The sequence below is a fragment of the Lepisma saccharinum genome, chromosome 30 (genome assembly GCF_977018435.1).
Source record: "Lepisma saccharinum chromosome 30, izLepSacc3.1, whole genome shotgun sequence".
NCBI lineage: Eukaryota > Metazoa > Arthropoda > Insecta > Zygentoma > Lepismatidae > Lepisma > Lepisma saccharinum.
Genome location: NC_139258.1, coordinates 38370892 through 38392648, shown reverse-complemented (window position 1 = coordinate 38392648; position 21757 = coordinate 38370892). Strand labels below are relative to the sequence as shown.

At 36.8% G+C, this 21757-nt stretch overlaps 1 protein-coding gene across 1 annotated transcript in view; it reads right to left on the bottom strand.

The window, feature by feature from the left end:
• Positions 1–16578, bottom strand: part of LOC145981813 (uncharacterized) — a 34970-nt gene extending 18392 nt beyond the window's left edge. Inside the window, exon 1 of the mRNA XM_083115242.1 lies at positions 16453–16578. Within this exon, the coding sequence (XP_082971368.1) occupies positions 16453–16528 (76 nt within the window). The 5' untranslated portion in view covers positions 16529–16578. The remainder of the gene's footprint in view (positions 1–16452) is intronic.
• Positions 16579–21757: the final 5179 nt, after the last annotated feature.

Genomic DNA, 21757 nt, shown 5'->3' with positions numbered 1-21757 from the left:
CATCTTGAAAAACATATACTTTAACATTCTTAAATTTGAGTTCATTGCAGGGGGGAAGAAAGTAATAAACTAAAAATAAAACTAAAAGTCGTACCGGTACTGTAAAAAAGTTATTTTTCTTTTCCTGAGAAGAATGATTCCAGTACTATTTAAATTTATTTTTTATGTTACTGTGTTGCTTATTAACGTGTTCCATCATAACAACTACTCAATATTGTGTTATGTTCATAAACGATTATGCATCCAAGTATAAACACACAAACATGCATTTTACTTGTTTGTTTCATTGATTGATTGGGGTTATTTTACTTCTCTTTTCTGCCACATTTGGCTAATCGCGAAGATTAGAATGAATGATATGTGAAATTCATGAAGGGAAATACAAAGAATCCAGGCTGGGATTTGAACTCAGGACCTCTGGCATTTCTCTTGTTAGAATAAAATCTTATTAGTCTTCAACTATAATAAGGTGCCAGTATGGAGTACCGTTGTTGACTGCCAGAAAAAGAAGCACTGGCTATGACATATTTTGTACCCCTCCCCCGGTAGTCTGATTGTTGGATATACCAAAGTATGTGCCTCCTCAGGGAATGCAACCCTGAAAACTCACAAAGCAACAGCATTAACTATTACACCCTCCTCAAGAAGAGTATAAAACCAAACTGTTAGACAAATATTTTAAAACAGAATATGTTAACATACACTAGCATGCAAAAGATTTTGCCCAAAGTCATTATCTGTGATTTATGTTTTGAAACTCAAATAAATATCAGTTGTGACTCTATTCTGGAATGTCTTTGATGTATATCAACAAGTTAGAATAGCCTACATTTTAATTCGGAGCATACACAATCGTATTTTATATGAAAACACAGACACTTATTCCTTGTTTCATATCAAATTTCGGTGTGTGTATTGACGAATATGTTCTATTACTATTTTTTAAAGATATACTTAACATTAATTTACATTTAATGTACAATTTGTAATTTTAATAGATGATTCTCAATTATATCTTTCTTATTGCAGGTGAAATAATATAATATTCACGAAATGAAGAAAAGACACGAATATTCACAAGAATTTCGTGGTAAAATACAAATTTTATCAGAAGAAGGTTATACTCATGCGAAAATTGCAAAACGTTTGAATATTCCAAGGAGAAGTGTTACATATACGTTAGCTCGTCTGAAAGCAACAGGGACAAATATGACGAAGAAACGTTCTGGACAGTCCAAAAGCACAACAAGAATGGAAGATAAACATATTATCGTCATGAGCAAGCGAAATCGAAGACTTCCAGCAACTGCAATTTTAGAAGACAAACAGAATTAGAAAAACTCCGATTTTGGTTGATACAGTTAAGAGGCGACTGCGTAGCTTAAGTTTAAATGGTCGAATATCCTGTCGAAAACCTTTCTTGCGGCCTCAAAATAAAGTGAAACGTCTGAAGTGGGCTGATACATCAAACATAGACATTAAGACAGTGGAACAAAGTGTTATGGACTGATGAATCAAAGTTTGAATTGTTTGGAACAAAAAGACAATTATACGTTCGAAGAAAGGTCAGAGAACGAATGCTTGACAGTTGTTTGAGTCACACTACTAAACATGGAGGAGGTAAAGTCATGGTCTGGGGTGGTTTTGGAGGAGGAAAAGTTGGATATTTGGTGCAAATAAAGTCAACTGTGGACAAAAACATGGACCATAATATCTTAGAACGTCATGCAGTGTAATCTGGAACGAAGACTATTGGAAAGGTATTTATATTTCAACAGGACAATGACCCAAAACACACGTCCAAACTGTGTTTGAATTATTTAAAAACAAAGGAGAGGCAAAAAATTCTCAAAGTGATGTTGTGGCCTCCACAATCACCCAATCTCAACCCGATTGAGAAACTGTGGGACGAGTTGGACAGAAAGGTTCGTATGATGGCGCTAACGAATGTTCAAAGTTTGTGGCAGTGTTTAGAAGATGCCTGGAAAAATATTGGACACGAAACACTGCAAAATTTAGTGTCTGTTACCCCAGTGTGAAGCACAATAGCCTCAAAGCTTTGTGTAAGTAAATGTAGCACCCAAAAAGACATTCCACAACATTAGTTAAAATTTTATGTCAAGTTAGAAGTGTTTGGTTTGGGGCTGATAGTAATTTTTGACGTGTTCTAGGCTGACCAGATTTTCTGATACAAAAAGCAGGACATTCATGGATGTGCATGGGGAGACGAGAGGAGGGAGGGTTGCAGCTATAACTAAAAGAACACACCAAGTGCATCCTACTCTCTTTGGCAAAGGAAAAGTCATGCTGCTTGCATGGGACCTGGCATATTACATCAGTTAGTGTTGGCACGTTTCAATCACAGCCGCAAGGGAGGATATTGTATAATTCCCAAAGCTTATAGGAAAAAACTGTAAAAAAGATAAAGGAATTCATTAAATCGTCAAAAACATAAATAAATGGAAATCCAGAGGGAAGTGTACAAAGAAGACAAGAAGGAATTCCAGATCCAGAACGTCCATTAAGAAGAAGGAAGTCCAGATCCAGAACATCCATTAAGAAGGAAGTCCAGATCCAGAACATCCATTAAGAAGGAAGTCCAGATCCAGATAGTCCATTAAGAAGGAAATCCAAATCCAGATCGTTCTTACGAAGAAAGTCCAGAGAGAAGAATATACAAATCAACAAAAGAAATAATAAAAAAGCATATTGAAATGAAAATTGACTGTAAATAAGAATTATAGAAGAACGTAACTTATCATGTAAATATTCTGATTCCATGTAACCTGTGTTTAAATAATTTATTCGTTTAAACGTCTCCATTGGAAGGCATCCTGTCTGGTTTCGTTTTCTACAAGAACCCTACCCTGATGATATGCTAGCTGAGGTTTAAGATTAAGATTTATGCGCTTTGCACCAAATAGAGGTAGCATTAAATAAATGGCGACCAACCTTTCGGGCTAGAGAATTAGAAACCAAACAGCGAAGAGAGAAAGAATAATTGAAAATGGAGGAAAAGGATAAAGATGGAAATGAGAACGTAGAAGCTACGATGAAGGATGACGGAGAGAGAAAGGAAACTTTTAGTTGTTGTGGAGAGGAAGGAAACAAGGAAGAAATTATTGTCTGTACCAAATGTAAGGAAACAAGACACTGGATGTGAGAAGGAATAAGAAAGGAAAAATATATATCAATAAGCAAAAGGGAAGAACGTTACATATGTAAGAATTGCAAGAAAGAAAAGTCGAAAGAAAAACAAAAGAAGACAGAAGAAACAAACATAGTAGAATTGTTCCAAAGGATGTCAATGCAAATGGAAGCCAATGCCGAAAGAATGGAAGAGAAGAACAGAGAGTTAAAGGAGAAGTTTGAAGAAAGTAACAGAAAGGCAGAAGAGAACAATAGAGAATTAAAAGAAAGACTAGAGGAAATTAATAGAAAGATGGATGAAAATAATAGGAGATTAGAAGAGAAATTTGATAACAGGTTCGAAGAGAGTAATAAAAAGCTGACAAATATGATAGAAGAAGGAAGAAGCGAAAGTAGAGAAATGTATGCAAGAATAGCTAACCCGTGCAAAGAAAATAGGAAGTTGGTGGAGAAGGAGATAGACGAGGCAAAATTGATGATAGATGACAGAAATGTAGAGATGAATAGAAGAATAGAGGGAGAAGTGTCGAGGCTGAGAGAAGAAAAGGCACGAGAACTTCAGGAAGTTCAGGAAAGAACTTTAATAGTGGAAAAGGAAATCATGGAAAATAGAACCAAACTGAAGGAAGCTACAATGAAAACAGATAAGAAGGAAAAGAAAACAGAAAGAAAATTAAATGGTGCAGTGTCAAGTACAGAGAAGACAGAAAAAAAGTAGAAGAAGTAGAAAGGAAGTTAGGAAAGCTATTCGTCAAAGAAGGAAACTTAAAGCCTAGTTTTTGAGAAAGTGAAGAGACTTATGTCAAGAAAGAGCAGAGAGAAGAGGGTTCAAGCGATGAATCGACGACGGAGGAAGAAGAGAAGTGTAAGAGATATAGAATAGCAGGATGACACAAGAAAAGGAAATGGAAGAGTAGTGAAGAGGGAAGTAATAATGAAAGGCTGTTAGATATATTGGAAAATGAATTCCCTAGGGACGAGAACTATAGGACCAGGATACCTAGGCCACAAGAACTGCAGCATCTTCCAAAATTCAACGGGAACATATCTGATAAATATCACAGAAAGTTTTTAAGGGAACTAACAACAAATGTCAGACTTATGAGGATTCCCAAACAAATGATTTTAAATGTTATAGAGACATATTTTGAGCGATCGGCAGCAGTATGGTATCAACTGAATTAGCACAAATTCAGAAATTTTAAAGAATTCAGCCGAAAATTCTTAAATTACTACTGCAGTGAAGATATAAAAGAAAGGCAGCTAGAAGCATTGAAGAGAAGATATGTAGATTGGTTAAAAGTCGACAGCCTAGAAGAACATACGTGGGAGACCCTTAGAAATTTCAAAAATCTGAAGGAAGGATGCAGCGAAGAAGAGCTGGTCAAACAAGTTGTCCAAACATTGCCGTTAAGAATACAAAGAGCTATACTCGTAGCAGCGGTTAAGATAAAAGCATTGGATGATTTGATTGAATATTTAAGAACGGAGGATGTGCTAACAAAACCTCAAGAGTTCATGGAACGATAAGGAAGATTCTATGGAAAGAGGGAACATTCAGAAATAGAAGGCCGTTTAAAGCCAAAATTCAGGAGACAGGAATTTGATGTAAGAAGAATAGAAGTCAGAAACCAGAGACCAGATACAGAAAGAAGAAACATAGGAAGAAACAATGGAAGATATGAAAGGAACAGGGACTCTACAGAAGAGAGGGAGAGAGAAATGATGATAGATATCGAGGAGTTTGGAGAAACTTTAGAGGCCAAAATAATTTCCAAAGATATGGAAGAGGAGGAAATCAGCGATGGAGGAACAGATATGAACAGAACGAAAGAGAATACAGAGAAAATATGCATAATGAAGAAATGGAAAGAAGAAATGTACCTCCGGACGTAGAAAGAGATGAAGCAATAGAATTAGCCAGATAGTATTGTGGTGATGCAAGAAGATTCCAAGAGGGAATTAGAGCAGATGAAGACTCAAGGAATGTACGAGGGATGATCGAAAAAAAAGGTTACAAGGCCTATTATGGCGTATGTGTTAGACATAGCTGGAAGATCAACACACCTGATGATGGAGGGCAGTCAACACTAGTCCTCGATGTAATCACCTTTTTTGTTCAAGCACTTGTCACAACGGTAGATGAGGTTTTCCATACCAGTTGCACAGAAATCCGCGTCAAATCCTCGTAACCACCGTGAGGCAGCTCTTTTGATATCATCACATGTCAGATAATGGTGGCCAGCCAACCAAATGGTAGTCCCAGCTCAGCTGATATTGAGCATAATGTTCTCTTCTGTTCTCACGAATACACTCATCCACAAGAGCACAGTTCATGTCAGTGGTTGAGGTTGTCACGTTCCGCGGATTATTCTCAATGGACCTACTTGCTTTTATTCCTCGACGGCGAGTATGAGACTTATCAGCCTACTTTGAAGCCCTCAGGTAGTGGGAAATCAAATAAGGATATGTTAACGTAAACCTTGCTAACTCTCGCACACCAAAAATATATTTAGATGTCAGTTAATGCTAATATATAACACTTGAACTCACAATTAAACTTCTTATTACAAACAAAATTGTATTAAGATCATAATACTTCTTGACTACACAAATTAACACATTCACATTTTTAAAATCACTTCCATTTTCCACCAACATTCATAATATCTCTCACTTCACAACCCACAATCAAATGTTTTTAAGGTTAGTCCATAACCATAACAGACTACCCAATTGAACAAAACAAATTACGTCATAATAGACAATTAACATATTAAACATATTAAACACTTAAAATGATACAATTAGTGGGTGCGTATCATGGCATCCTCCCACAAACAAAAAGAAAAATTAACAAAATGAAAATGGAATAAATTTTCTTTTCAAACTCTGAGGCCATCCACTCAACTCTTCAACTGCTTCTCAGTTTCTTGGAGTGTAGGACAGGGCAGACGTATTCCAAGTGGTAACATCTAATTGTTTAACACTAGTTTCTCCACTATCGAAATCTTCCGTCTGTGTAGCACTTTCTTTCTTCCTCCAATTGTAGTTACCTCTATACCGGTTATCGTGATGTGGGGAGAGATTATTATTACCATACGAACTTCTTCTTCGGAATGGCGGTCTTCTTTCTTCTCCAGAAGATCGCTGCATTCCCTCGCAGTTCCTTCTTCTGTAGAATCAGCTTCTATTTTCTTCTCCTGAAGGATTGTTACTTTGTCGCGCGCTAACACTGAAGTTCTCATTATCAGATCTTCCGTTACCAGCAGACACCTTCGCTGAATTGGGTTGATTTCTGGAGAACGTCAATTGCCTAACTCTAGCTTGGTTGGTTCTTCTGTCCTCGAATCTCAGGTTTTCTGTCCTCCATCCCTCAAGTTGCTCAGAGGCTTCATATCTTTCCAAGAAGCTGGTAAGTTGATCCATGTTGCGTAGATCGCGAGTAAGTACCAACTGACGCACTTGCAGCGGAAGTTGACTAATAACAAAGTTCAGTGCTTCGCTTTGGTCAACGCTATCCACAAGATTACAATAAGAGCCATATGTGTCCCAGCAATATTCTTCAAGTGAGAGGGCACAGCTCCTCGAATACCGTTTGTTTCTCAGCATCTGCATTTCCCTTTGCTTGGCATCAGCAGAGGCATATTGTTTTCTAAAGACAGCACAAAATTGTTCAAAAGTCTTCCACTTCTTCTTATTTGCAACAAACCACGCCTTAGCCTTTCCTACCATAAGAGAGGGCAATAAATTCAATCTAAAAATCATAGGGACATTCATTAGATCCAGGTATGTTATTAGCTCTTAAATACCTCTCAGCAGAGACAGTATTAATCTCTCCAGTAAACTCTGAAAGAGCGTTAACGTCAGACATGCGAAAAGATTTGTAGGACCTATTCCTATAGGCATTGTCACGAGATATCTCATCCTGTCTCTATCTCTCAGACTTTCCATTATTATGTCTCTTCCTGGGCTTTGTAATTTTCCTAGTTTCAGTTTCCTCAGAACTAGAGGAAACTGTAGAGCAAGAACTTGACGAGTAACGATTCCATTTCCTCAACTTCACCTTGGAATCACCTCTCATTGTTGAACCCTTCATTCCCGGTTGAAATACAGCTTCACCATTTTGAGAAGGTTCTAGAACCCGACAGCCTACCATTAACATCTGTAGTTGATCGACCTGCCTATCTACAGATGCGACTTTCTTCGTAAATTCTTCAAGTTTCTTTTCTTGCCTTCTCTGATTTAGCTCTAAATTAACAAGTAATTCTGAGGAACCCTGCCTTGCTTCTGGCCTTGGAATTATTTCAACACTCTATTCTTCCCCTCAATTTCTCAATTTCATTTTCCATTTCCTTCTCTTTAGCTTCTCTAGAGGTTTTCTCATTTGTCAAGTCTAAGTTCCACTTTACATAATCCTCCTTTTGTTTTTCTTCCAGCTTTAGTATTAATTCAGCTACTTGCTGCCTCTAACACGCAATTTCCTTCCTCAGAGTCTCCTTAATTTCTCTACATTCCTTTCGCCCCTCTTCTATTCTAAATAATAATTCTTCCTTACCTTGGCTGAGCAGCTTCATCAATTCTCCTCGTTCTTCATTCCTTTTTCTTTCTTGTTAATTTCTTATCCTTTCCTGTTCCTCTTTATCTTCTCTTCTGATTCTTTCTTGTTCATTTCTTATCCTTTCCTGTTCCTCTTTATCTAATCTTCTGATTTACCTGTTCCTGTTTATCTTCATTTCTTTTTCTTTCTTGTTCATTTCTTATACTTTCCTTTTCCTCTTCATCTTCTCTTCTGTTTCTTTCTTGTTCATTTCTTATCCTTACCTGTTCCTCTTTACCTTCTCTTCTGATTCTTTCTTGTTCATTTCTTATCATTTCCTGTTCCTCTTTATCTTCTCTTCTGATTCTTTCCTGTTCCTCTTTATCTTCTCTTCTGATTCTTTCCTGTTCCTCTTTATCTTCATTTCTGATTCTTTCTTGTTAATTTCTTGTCCTTTCCAGTTCCTCTTTATATTCTCTTCTGATCCTTTCTTGTTAATTTCTTATCCTTTCCTGTTCCTCTTTATCTTCCTTACTTCCCATTTCCATTTTCTCCATCAGAGTTTGAAACAACTGTTAAAAACAAGGACTTCCTTTGTTACCCTTCTCTTTACAAATAAGACATTTCAATTCTTCCCCCTTATACTGCGGTTTTGGCAAAGGATAACCAGCACAACGTAAGTGGAAGCTTCTTTTACAATCGTTGCACTCGACCTTTTCATCATCAGCTTTTTCTTTATTGTAACAGCAACTTAAAGTATCAATTTTTAACTTACGATGATCACTTCTTAAATTACGCTTCTGCATACCCTACTCAAACACATTTATCGAGTTTGATAAGTTTATACCTGTCACGTTCCGCGGATTATTCTCAATGGATCTACTTGCTTTTATTCCTCGACGGCGAGTATGAGACTTATCAGCCTACTTTGAAGCCCTCAGGTAGTGGGAAATCAAATAAGGATATGTTAACATAAACCTTGCTAACTCTCGCACACCAAAAATATATTTAGATGTCAGTTAATGCTAATATATAACACTTGAACTCACAATTAAACTTCTAATTACAAACACAATTGTATTAAGATCATAATACTTCTTGACTACACAAATTAACACATTCACATTTTTAAAATCACTTCCATTATCCACCAACATTCATAATATCTCTTACTTCACAACCCACAATCAAATGTTTTTAAGGTTAGTCCATAACCATAAAAGACTACCCAATTGAACAAAACAAATTACATCATAATAGACAATTAACATATTAAACACTTAAAATGATACAATTAGTGGGTGTGTATCAAGGTACTGGGTCTACCGCTGTGTCCAGAGTTGTCATTAACAATACTGGTCCGTCCTTCTTTGAAGGCACGACACCACTTCGCTAGATGTTGCCTTGAAATTGTCCCCTCCCCATACACCTCCACAATCTGCCTATGAATGTCAGCAGGTGTAGTGTTTTTGGCCCACAGGAACCGCACCACTGCCCTCACTTCTACTCTTGACCAATTTTCTAGACGAGTCACCATTTTAAATGTCCACTTCTCGGGTATACATGGTCCAAATCCGAAGTCCTCAAACCCGCAACAAGACAAACATGTTATTAATTTACACATAAATTTTTGTTACGTTACAGTGAATAAAACAAAAGTTGTATGCTTTTTTCGATTATCCCTCGTAGAAGAGAATAGAGGGTCAAACATGTAAGGCTCTTGCAGCATCTTCCAGGTGTGAGAGCAAAAACAGATGAAAAGGCAAGGCAGGGAGAAATTGTAAATGGAAATGTAAATAGTGAAATAGAAAGTCTAGAGTTGTATTTAATAGAAGAGCCTAATCTCAACGAATTAAAGCCAGGCAGAATATTTTATGTAAATGCAAAAATTATAGAATTAGAAGTAAAGTGCCTAATAGACTGTGGTAGTGTGGTAGAAGTAATGAGTTACGATTTCCTGTCAGATTCCTCGTAGTGAAAGGTCTAAGAAGTGATATGATATTAGGAATACCATTTTTGGAAAAATATGATGGTCATATTTATATCAAAGATAGAAAATTGAATATAGTGTCATTGGAAGAAGAAAGACTATGGAAACTGTAAACAACAAAATGGAGAGAAAAAAATGCATTGGCAACCTCAATTTAATGTACGGACAGATGAAGGCAGTATCACATGATATATGTGAAGAAATTGAAAGTGAAATGAATAAAGAAAATGATGAATACACTGCATCTGTTGAAGAGATAAAGAATAAGGTTGATGAGTGCAAAGATATCTCCAGAGAAGAGAGAGAGAGAGAGAGGAATTGCAAGAAGTTTTGTTAAAGCATAGGAAATTGTTTAGCCAAAAACCAGGACTCACAAGAGGGTATTCTTACGAAATAGAAGTAGATACAGAAAGACCTATAGTATCAAAACAGTATCCGATACCTTTTGCGAAAAGAAAAGCCGTAGAGGAAGAACTTCAGAAATGGTTAAGATGGGGAATTATAGAAGATTCAAATAGCATACATGTAAGCCCTATGCATGTAGTTGACAAACCCAATGGAGGAGTTGGACCAGATACTTTACTTTTGGAAGCAGATACTTTACCTCTTTTGATCTGACTCTGGGATATTTTCAAGTTGAGATAGAGAAGACGTCAAGAAAGTATACAGCATTCAGATATGCCTCAAGATTGTTTCAATTCAGAAGATTGCCATATGGTTTAAATTCATCTGTTTCGGCATTTATGACTGCTTTGAACAAGATGTTTGGGATAGAAACTAAGCATTGGTTAGCCATATATGTAGATGACATGTGCATACACAGTAAAGATTGGTATTCGCATATAGGAAGAATAGATTGGGTATTGAGCAAATTAGGAAAAGCAGGATTAACCGTCAAACTAGAGAAATGCTCTTTTGCAGAAAGGAAGTTAAGTTTTTAGGCCATGTTATATCTGGTGGAGAAATTAAGCTATGTACACACAAGGATGAAGCGATAAGACTTTTCCCTAAGCCAATTACAGAGATTTCTTGGAATGTGTAATTGGAGAAGCAAGTTTATTAAGGATTTTGCACAAAAGGCAAGAGTTACTAAAAAAAAGCTAACAAATGGAATTGGGGAGAAGAAGATAAAGTTTTCAGTGTACTGAAGATCGATCTCATATCGCCTGCCATATGTCAACCTGATTTCGAAGAAACATGTTACTTGGGAACCGATGCATCCAATATAGGACTAGGGGCGTATTTATACCAAAAGGATGAAAATGGAGAGAACAGTCATCCAGTATGCCAGCCGTTCTCTTTAAGAGTTTTGAGAAATCCTATACTATAAGTGAACTCGAATGCCTCGCCATTTTATTCGGAATACAAAAGTTTTCACCCTACCTCAAAGGAAGGAGATTTCAAGTATTCTGCAATCATAAAACCTTGATCTGGTTAAATTCGGCAAAGCAGTGGAATCCTAGACTGACCAGATGGGCTTTATTAATCCAAGAATATAGCTTTGAAGTAATTGATATAAAAGGCAGAGATAATAAAATTGCCAATGCATTAAGCAGAGCTCCAATAAGACCCCAACAACAGTCACAAGAAATAATTCGATTGTGGAGGAAAATGAAAAATGTAATAAAAGAAGAATGGGTTAAAGAGATGAAAGAAGATGAAGAACTTCATACCATATTTAAAGTGTAAATCACCAACCCTGAGACCTTCTGTAAACAAACGGTCTCACCGATTCGATGTATCACTCCATGTCAGCTGATTCATGATCGCAATCATCTGCTGTTACACTCATTCACCTATTCATTTTCTATAAGAGCCTCTGAATGTGAGAACCCACTCTCAAAACATCAGACGAATATGCAGCCGCATACATTGTTACTCTCCCGGTCATTCTCTCTTTCATAACCCTTAAAACTGCAGACACTGACACACCACTGCACTGGGATATGAACTTAACCACTTCATTTACTTGTTTCTCAGGATATCACTGACAGAACGTTGCATAAATATTGAGTAGAATCTGTTTCTCACCCCTTTTCAAAGGCTGTACTTCCTGCTGTTTTGAAAACAAGCTCGGAGAACACGGAGACTTTCCCACACGCATAGAACTCGGCATGTTATTTTTCTAAGGATAAGTCAGGCAATATTACTAAGTTGCACTACTTCCTTGCTGTTCACATGATTATTTTTAGAAAATAACCAATGTTATAAAATATCATTATGTACACAAATCTCTAAGCTCATTGAAACTTACAATGCATATTACTACAAAATGTTCACAGTTATCTTGCCTTGCCATGTCACCAAGTTATTTTATGAAGTGCACTATATTTGGCGGAACAAAAATCGTTATTAGGATGCTTGTCAAAGTTTCCAAGTGCAATAAATTTACAAACTTTTTGTCTTGTTTTGATCATCATCATCAATATATTTATTGGACTTACAGCAATGCATATGACTGTTTATGCCCATTATATATTTTATTTACATAAGATACAATTTACATAAAATCTACAAACAAATTTCAAATACACTCTTATCTATACCATCCTTAGAAATATACATTACAATGTTATATCATTTTGTCTAAAAAAATACAAGTAAAATATATTCAATTCACATGCAAGAAAGAAGCCAAATTTATGGGAAATGATTACTGGTGCAAAGAGTTAACCATAAAGGTGAAGCAATAAGTAAAAAAAGAAAGAGCATTGGGTTCAAAGTGAGACGTCATTTGCGGCAGCATATCCCATACTACAAATTGGCCATTGTTTTACCTTACGTAATGAATCCTGTAACAACGCTGGATTTTCATGTGGATTATTTTCTTCTATGAGTTTGCAATGGTTTCTGCATGCAGGTGGTTTTGTTTACAGAAGGTCTCGTGGTTTGTGATTTGAACTTTAGAGTATTGGAACGAGAAATTGTTGAGGAAGAAAGGAAGATCAGAACAGCAAGAATCAGAGGGAACTATAGGATTATAGAAGGCATGATTTTTAAAGTGAATAGGCAAGTACAAATGTTAAAACACAGTGACTATTTTCACCAGGTGGTGAGGCTAGTTTTTGAACTATTTTCACCAGATTTTAAACTGCATGTGCATGATCTGCAACCTGGCCTGCTACACTGATGTGTGTATTCTTTAGTTGTGAATGTGTATAAAGCTTACATTGGTGTGCATTAATTTTCATGCTGGAGACAAGTACTTCTTTTCTGCAGATCATGGAGTTGAGAAAACACTGCAAGGTGTTCTGATAATATGTCCCATTACATAAGTACGAAGGGGTGTTACCTTCCTAAATGCTTTTGTTGTTAGGTTAGGCAGGTCAGGTTTATGGTTTTTAGCATTAAAATTACTTCGGTAAATTCTTTCCAACACATGATCATATAATTTCTGGTCTTCAGCACTTTCTGCTATTCTCACTACCTGGTAACTAGTAGTCACACCCATTTTTAATTAAAATAACTTCTTAGCAGTAAGTTCAGCAACACTGCCAATGAATATATAAAATACAATGTTATGTTATGATTCAGGTAATTATTTTGCTAGTGAAAATAGCCCAACATGCTATTCTCACCACCTGGCAAAAATAGTCCCAGCCATGTTAAAAATGACAAAATAAAGGAGTGAGAGGTGTTCGGTGGAGACTGAACTGGTACCCTAAAATCAACTGAAAACATTCATACAAAACAAAATCTTCATAAACCATGCAAAATATTTCGGTAATTATGCGATATCGCCCGAACACCTCTCACTAGTTTCTTTCGTTAATTTTAGCATTGATACTTACATATTCTGCATTGCGGAAGATTCCTTAAGATGAAGTTATGCCTTTTTCCATGAAATAGTGTCAACTTTTTATATTACGATCTCATTATTTGTCTTCCTTGTTCCACTTGTGTAACAGACAATATGGCACGCACAGCTGTGAATCATCGTGCATCGTACTTGTGTTTTGTCCAGTGATCAGAATGCTACATTTTAAAAGTAGCTTCGCTACAGCTACAGCTACTCTTCCAAAATGTAGCTTCGCTACAGCTACAGCTACATTTACCAAAAAGTAGCTCGCTATGCTACTCCTGTTCGCTACTCGCTACCTCGCTACTTTTTGCGCTACTTCCGCATAAAAAAATAAAAACAACCATATGGGTATTAAAAAATCTCCTACTTCTGGTAAATAGATTCTGTTATTTATTATCATGATTCCAGTCATTCAATAATTTTGATAGCAGTGTTACTTCAGTTACTTATTTTTACTATAGTTTTTGAGAATACCATACCTATGCAAGTGGCATATCAATTCAAATTTGATATATGAATATTGCAATTAGGGTGTTACCCAAATTAATGATTACAACTATACACAAATGAAGTTTGGTAGGATTATGTATTTATGTTCACATCAACATATTTTTCTTGACAATAAATATTTCATTTTCTTATATACTGATATGAAGACAACATTTTGAATGAAAAGTACCTGAAGCCAGGTTCAATTCCCAGCGGAGGCACATAGTGGTTCGGATCCAGTCTCGATCAGCTTATCTATGCATAAAATGAACACAAAACAAAAACTAGGAAAGACGCCAAGTTGGGAGGATGGGATCCTCCTGCTCCTCCATTCCCCGCACTGCTCATCATTCTTCCTCGTTCTCACAATTAGCCGAAAGTGGCAGAAAGCGACTATAGATAATAGAATATTTAAATAAACCATTCATCCTCATTGTGTAAACAGAAGAGGACAAATGGGTGGTGGACTATATCAAAGCGTTCGAAGATTAATATGGAACAGGGATGTACCTATGAAACACATACTATGTGCCAATAATTACGTAAGGAGCAGAGACTTGGACAATGACAGAGAGAGACAAAGAAAGATGCAGGCAGTGGAGATAAAATTTTTAAGGAGTATATTGGGGAAGACTAGAAGGGATAGAATAAGGCATGAGGAGATCCGACAGACAGTGGGTGTAGTGAAGCTTCAGGACAGAATAGATAAGGCACAGATGAGATGGTTCAGACACATGAAGAGGATGGGTGCAGAAAGACTACCAGTAAGAGCTTACAATGCACAAGGAGTGGGAATAAGGCCAAGGGGGAGACCAAGATGTCGGTGGAAAGAGCAGATAGTGGAGAGTTTTAGGAGAAGAGGACAAGATTGGAACACTGTGGAAAGAAAGTAGTGGTGGAAGACCAGGAAAAAATGGAGAGGCTTGACTTGTATGCTGACCCAGCCAGAGGCAGGAAACGGCAAGGGATGATGATGATGTCATGATTAGCAAAAGTTACAGAAAAGTGACGCAAAAGTAGGAGAAATACATAAATTTGAAAACTATGTATACGTATTAAGTAAAGAAAATTGTCGTTTCTGTAGGAAAGTCAATAACTCGTACATACTTTTTGCAATATGATAAAATTATTGAGGAAACTGTCGTGTAAACCTGACTGTTCTAAACGTATTGTAATTTTAATTTGTGAACAAATACTATCACGAGAATAATTGTAATTCCAGAAACTCTATCATTCTTGTAAAAATAATTTCCTGCTGATGAGATCCTATATACTGACGATGATCAATGCTGTTACCGTACTGAGCCATTTATTGCCACCTATTCCCTTGTCAGTGTAGTGGAAAATCCATCACTCATTTTTGCACTGCAAGTTGTGTCTTACACAGCAATTAATGACATTTTGGTGTCTCTTACACCATGAATATCCACAGGATTTGTTCCGGGGGTGACACAAAAGAGGCACTTTTTTTTTAGTGGTGCAGCAAACGAGGCATGTTTCTCCCCAAAATAGCGATGCAGCTAGAAAGACGTAGCTGTTAGCAGGAATATATTCATATGTGTCAGTTAGTTATCTGGATATCTGAAATATTCAGCTACTAATTAAATAAATTACGCAGATATCTATAACCTACAATCTAGATAATCTGTACCTCCATGTAATAGACTGTCTTTATGAAACTCCTGCAAAATTAAAGGTTATTGTCGATTTTTTTCTGACGCTGTTGCCACATTCAAAATTCACTTCAAAATGCTGAGGAAAAATGTAGCTGTAGCGAAATTTTCGCTACAACTACAGGAATTTTGTAGCTTCGCTACTGCTACAACTATAATTTTCAAAATGTAGTGTCGCTACAGCTACAGCTACAAATTTTGTAGCTAGCTACAGTAGCGACGCTACAAGTAGCTCGCTACTTCTGACCACTGGTTTTGTCGATTAGAAGTGGGTATGCAGTGTTTCAACCCTCTTAACTGGAAAATACCTACTTTCGTGTTCATTATGTCATCACAAACCATTGACGGATAGCCCCAAAAAAAATCATTCACGATAGCCACACAAACCATTGACGGATAGCCAGGAAAATTATTCACGATAGCCCCACGAACCATTGACGGATAGCCCCAAAAACCATTGATGGATAGCCCCCAAAAACCATTCACGATAGCCTCACGGACCATTTCCGGCAATATTAGGTTAAGTTGGGTTAGATAAGCATAGATAAAAAAAAATTCTCGTAAAATAAGGCACGTTTGGAAACACTGGCGAGACCGCGTGACTTTTGACCCTAGTGCGATCTGCAGGCACATAATGGAAACAACGGCATAATGTTGTTCGCTTTACAGAAAATGCAAGTTCCTTACATAAAAAGTTATTATTTCTTGTTCTGCAGCATTCATTTACCACGAAAGTAAATATTTTGATTGTTTGAAAGTCCTGATTAAAATACGGGAAATAAAGCTGTAGTGTTTATCTAAACCTTACCGTTCTTCTCTTTACTCATTATTCCTTTGCTTGCTTGCTTGCTTTTTCTTGGCCCACACCGCCTATCCTTTCTCATTATTCCTTCCTTCTTAACAATCAAGCAGTTCGGTTGACAAAAAAAATAATAATTGCCGCCACACTGGAACTCACAGATTACTACCTGAAACTGGGGTACTTCTTCTTCTTTTTTCTGACCCTATCGACTGTTACTCTCATCTTTCTGAGTTATTTGCAACTGTGAGCAGCGCAATTAGAGATTTAGGGAATGGAACTCCAAGCATATTCTATGCTCCAAGGCGACGCAAACTATTATCTAATTTGTCTCGTTCTCTGTCGAAATTAGGGCATTGTAAAAAAAGATGTGTGGCATCTTGATTAATTTCTCCACATGTGCAGGCTTGTTTTGTTGTAATAATATGTAATCGTGCTAAATGTTCATTAATGCGAAAATGACCTGTACGTAGACGTGTCTTTGTGGCCGCCAGTTGTATAGCATACTACATATAAATATCTCATGTACACGCACGACGAACTCAAGACGTAAGAAGGTTTAGATATATTCAATTATTTTGTAAATGAAAGTGGAATGCCATATCAAACTTGTGATATTATTATATTATAAACAGGGACGGCGACAGGGGTGGGCACGGGTGGGCAAGCGCCCACCCAAAAATTTCTGTGCCCACCCGATTGCCCACCCAATCAAATTCAGTAAGTACATATACTTAGGGATATAGGAATGATTCAATAAATAAGTGTATTCTGGTGTCCATAACATGTACATTTTAATTGTGAATATTATCTATTCTAGAAATGTTCACATATTATCATCCCATATAAAGCCAATTTTCTCATTAGAAAGTGAAAGTAATTACTAGAGCTATTGAAACAAAAACTGTAATCAAATTAATACTTCCATGATTAAAAGCAGCTAGTAGGCTTAGGAGGCTAAAAATTATGCAGGGTATGATCAAGATTAGATCAGAATTTAGGGTAAACTTGAAGACTGCAGCTCCGGGCCATCACTAGGAAAGACTGCTTTGAAAAGTACCACATAATGAAAAAATTAGGTACTTCGGATGTGGTAAAAAATATAATATCAAACCACACCATGTAACTTGGCAAGAAGTTATAACTGAAACTGGGTAGAGGGGATTGGAGTGAGGTCTTGGTGCTGTAAGCTTCGGGTCTCCACATACGTATATAAATCCCAGCCTGGGTATGGTTAAAATAATCTCCAAATAAACAAATAAAAACACCATCTTAGCGTTACTTCTCCAGCAAAACAATAAATTATTTCGACTTTTTAATTATTATTATTATTATTATTATTATTATTATTATTATTATTATTAGAATAATTTAATCAAGAAGACTTAGGTGGACAGGCCATGTGACACGAATGGCAGAGGAAAGAATAGTTTACAGGATTCTTGTTGGGAAACCTGATGGTAAGAGACCAGTAGGAAGGCCAAGACGAAGATGGAGGGATAACGTTGAGATGGACCTAATAGAAATCTGTAAGGTTAGGAAAGATTAAATTGATCTTGACCCGGATAGAAACAGATCGAAGGCTTGTGTTTCTGCAGCCATAAACCTTCTGGTTTAAGTATGCTAGAGAGTATAGTATAGTTTTGATTAGCTCTGCATTGAAATTCCAGAAGTGTCCTTTTTTATTTCATTACAATTTTTATATACCTGTCATCTTCAATTATCAATATGGCATATGAAATATCAAATTTATATTCGTTCTACTAATAAGAACGAATCACAATAATCACTACAATACCGAAGTGAATAAATTTTAATAAACCAGTTATGTATGTAAAAAGCTACAGAATTATTTAATTGCTAATGAGTGGGTTTATCATATTTAGAAATCCTCTTTCGATACACAAATTTTGCCACACGAATCAGCCGAAAATGTTGACAGAATCTGTAGATGTAGCTGAAGTAAAGAAAAAAAGTTGTCACGAAGTATCCAGAAGATGATTTTGTTAGTTTGTTTTTAAGCCCACTTTTATGCTCAGATGGGCTAATCGGGACTAAGTCTACAGTTTAACGTGTAGTCCGAACCAGTGTGCATTGTGCTTCCACCAGGAGAGGCGGGAGTCCAACACATGACCTCTTCATTATAATGCGACAGCGTTATGCCATTGGGGGAAAGAACTCTCACCAAACGTGTCATTTTATCACCACAGAGGATGCGTCCATTTTAAGAGGGTGATTGCCTGAGACAAATTGAGACTTTCGGAAAACAGTCATTGTTCACTGAATTAGCTGCCTTGATCCACCAATGAAACGCTGTGCAATTGAAACTACCACCTCAACTTTCTAAGAGGTACGAGCTAATGAAACTCCATTTTTGGAAGAGTAAGTCGTGGTTGATTAGATGAAAGTAACGAAGGGGCGAAAACAAATACATTCTGACACTCAAAACACAAACCCTCATAAATTATTACTTTGACAGTGGTTCCAGACTCCAGAGACTAGTTGCCCTGAAAGAATAAAGTTTCCAGGGTATGATGCACAGGTTGACATTCTAGTGTATTCGAAATGGTCAAGCCATACAACCCAAGTCATCTATATAAAATAGATGAATTATTACTCTTATGGTGATGAACTTCGATGAATCCCTCGTGTCCTAAATAATTTTGTTGCCTCAAAAAATATGTTCATGTAACCATACGTGTGTTGCTTCTTCCGCATTAGTAACATGACAGTTCAGAAAACGAATAGCAACTTAGCTATTAATCTCTTCAATTCTGAACAGATTTTTCAATCTTACTTGTTTATTACTTATGAGTGATATTTTGTCAAAATAGTATTTTATTAGCCTAGGAATACTTCATGGACAATGAACAAAGAATTTGTTTTCCGTGTGTGTTTTAAATCATTCCTAATAAGATGTTCATTTTAATCCAAACATTCAGTGGCGGCGGTTAGGAGGAGCGAGAAGTGGAGGATGCAGTTCCCCAGCCACATTTTGCCACTTTTTGCCCCCGCACTATGGCCTCTTTATGCTACCAAGAAAACGTTATATTGTCCTTGCCCCTTAAATGTTTCTACCCAATCGCCGCTACTACAAATGTCAGTTGTACAAACCTTGTAAGCTAAGAAAAGTGACCCCAAGGACTAAGAAAAGTCTTTCAGTTAAAAACTCATACAATGAAAATACTATGCTCAGGAACATGCATTTAAATTACGAGAAACTTCACGATTGTCTACCATCGCACTTTCTATCACTGTCGGTCCGGCTCCCGTGGAGGAATGGTTAGCACATCGCGCTACGACGCCAGGGGTCCTGGGTTCGAATCCCGGCCTGGGCATGGATGTTTGTGAGTGAGTGTCCATTCATCAATTTCAGCATGTCATCACTCATCCCCATCTTCGCAAATTAGCCAAAAGTGGCACAAAAAGAGAAGTAAAATAAAGCAAATCAATCAACCAGTCAAATCAATCTATTACTGTCGCCGAATACATAAAATCAAGTATGTCTTGTATTTGCAACACAAGCTTAAACCTAACACATTTATTTCACTGTATTAACATGCAGGAAATAATGTGGTTAGAATGTATGGCTGCACAGGCTAAACACTTCCTTGAAATAATTGTGTCCATCAGAGAAAAAGCGAAAGGAAATGGAACAAGATGGGAGGATATATTAGAAAATAATAAAGAGGAAACCCGGATAAGGAAAGGGAAAAGAAGTAAGAGGAGAATTGAGAGTGTAAGAGAGAGGGGATACATACGTCTTACATACACGTATAAACTATAAATGGTCTTACATTTATACTGCCCACCCTAATCTATCAATATGGCGCTTCTGCCCGCCCAGTCGAAAATTTCTGGCGCCGTCCCTGATTATAAAGTATGCTTAAGTTAATCAAATCTGCAGAAGTAATGAAATGACACATAACAAATGCTAGTAAATATATGCCTTGTAAATAAATGTACATAAGTGTACTTAAATTTTATGTAAAATTTGTTAGATTTTCAGTGTGATTTTACATCGTGTATAATTTGTCAGAGGATAACTAAAATCGAAATTTACAGTTGAGAAAATGGTCACATTGAATTTAAACTTTGAAGGTTGAATACAGTGTGGTTGCCAACCAGCAAGATAGTTATTTTGTATTTGGGTCTGTTGAAGAAAGCTGAGATTATAATCGGCAAGCTTGAGAAACAGGCGCTCAGCATATGGCAATAAGTGGAATCCACGGGTAAGAAAATTTAAACTAACTTGACTTTTTTTTTGGAATGTTTCGACTTAAGATTATGTTCAAAAATGCGAGTTTAGTTTAGTTTAGTTAGTGGGCTATTTGTTTTTGTTCTTGTTTGTACTTGTGTAGGCAATGAGACTATGTGGCTTCGTTCTGAGTTTTTTTCTTTTTGTGGGTGTCGTGATTACCAGAGCTGTGTCATGAGTTTACACTTTGTTATGGGGTCTCAACTGACTAAAAGGAAAGTGAGGGCGAAGCTGATGTCAGAGGGGAGTGTTCGGCCACAGTGAGCCTATCCCAGGGTTGGCATGTTTAAAACACTTTGTTGTAAACATTTAAAACATACGGCTTTGTTTTTTTACAAATGTTTTAAAAGTTTAAAACAATGTGTTTTAAAATTTTTTTTACAAGTGTTTAAAACACATTTTGGTGGTTAATATTTTATAGTCTGTGATATTTTATTTTGTTTGGCAACCCTGTTCTTTCATTGGATCTGTGTCAATTATCACAACACTTGAGCAACCGTATGTTCTGACGTCACGGGAAAAAACTTTTTAATTTTTGGCTAAATGCCTACATTGTTAGGTTAGGCAGGCTAGCTGTGTAGCCTATGCACAAGGTAGCAAAATTATTGTGCGACAAAAAACACCCGTGCTTTACTGCCTTGTTTCGTACCGTGCTGTAAGTTTTAGACTGGTGGAAGCTGGAAGTGGAAACTAATATCTGAATACACAATGCGTGATTTTGACCATGACGTGATTACTTTTTTTTTGAGACACGATTCATTGGTTTGTATAACTGAATGAAACGCAGACGCTTAAGCCTGAATCACACGGAACTGGATATCCAGTAGGAATACTCTAGTTGACGCTGGACTGACTATCCATTTGCTAGTTTTCGCCTCACACGGTACTTGTTAAACGTACTTGTCGATAGTCTTTCGTTCCCATAATGGCGGCCGCGCGAGATGTAAACAACGTATCACTTCACACTTTTAAAATACGATAACTATTCAACCGAGAGGAATATCGCTTCGTATTAAATGGTTTTAGGTAGACAAGAACGGCGCTGATAAAATACAT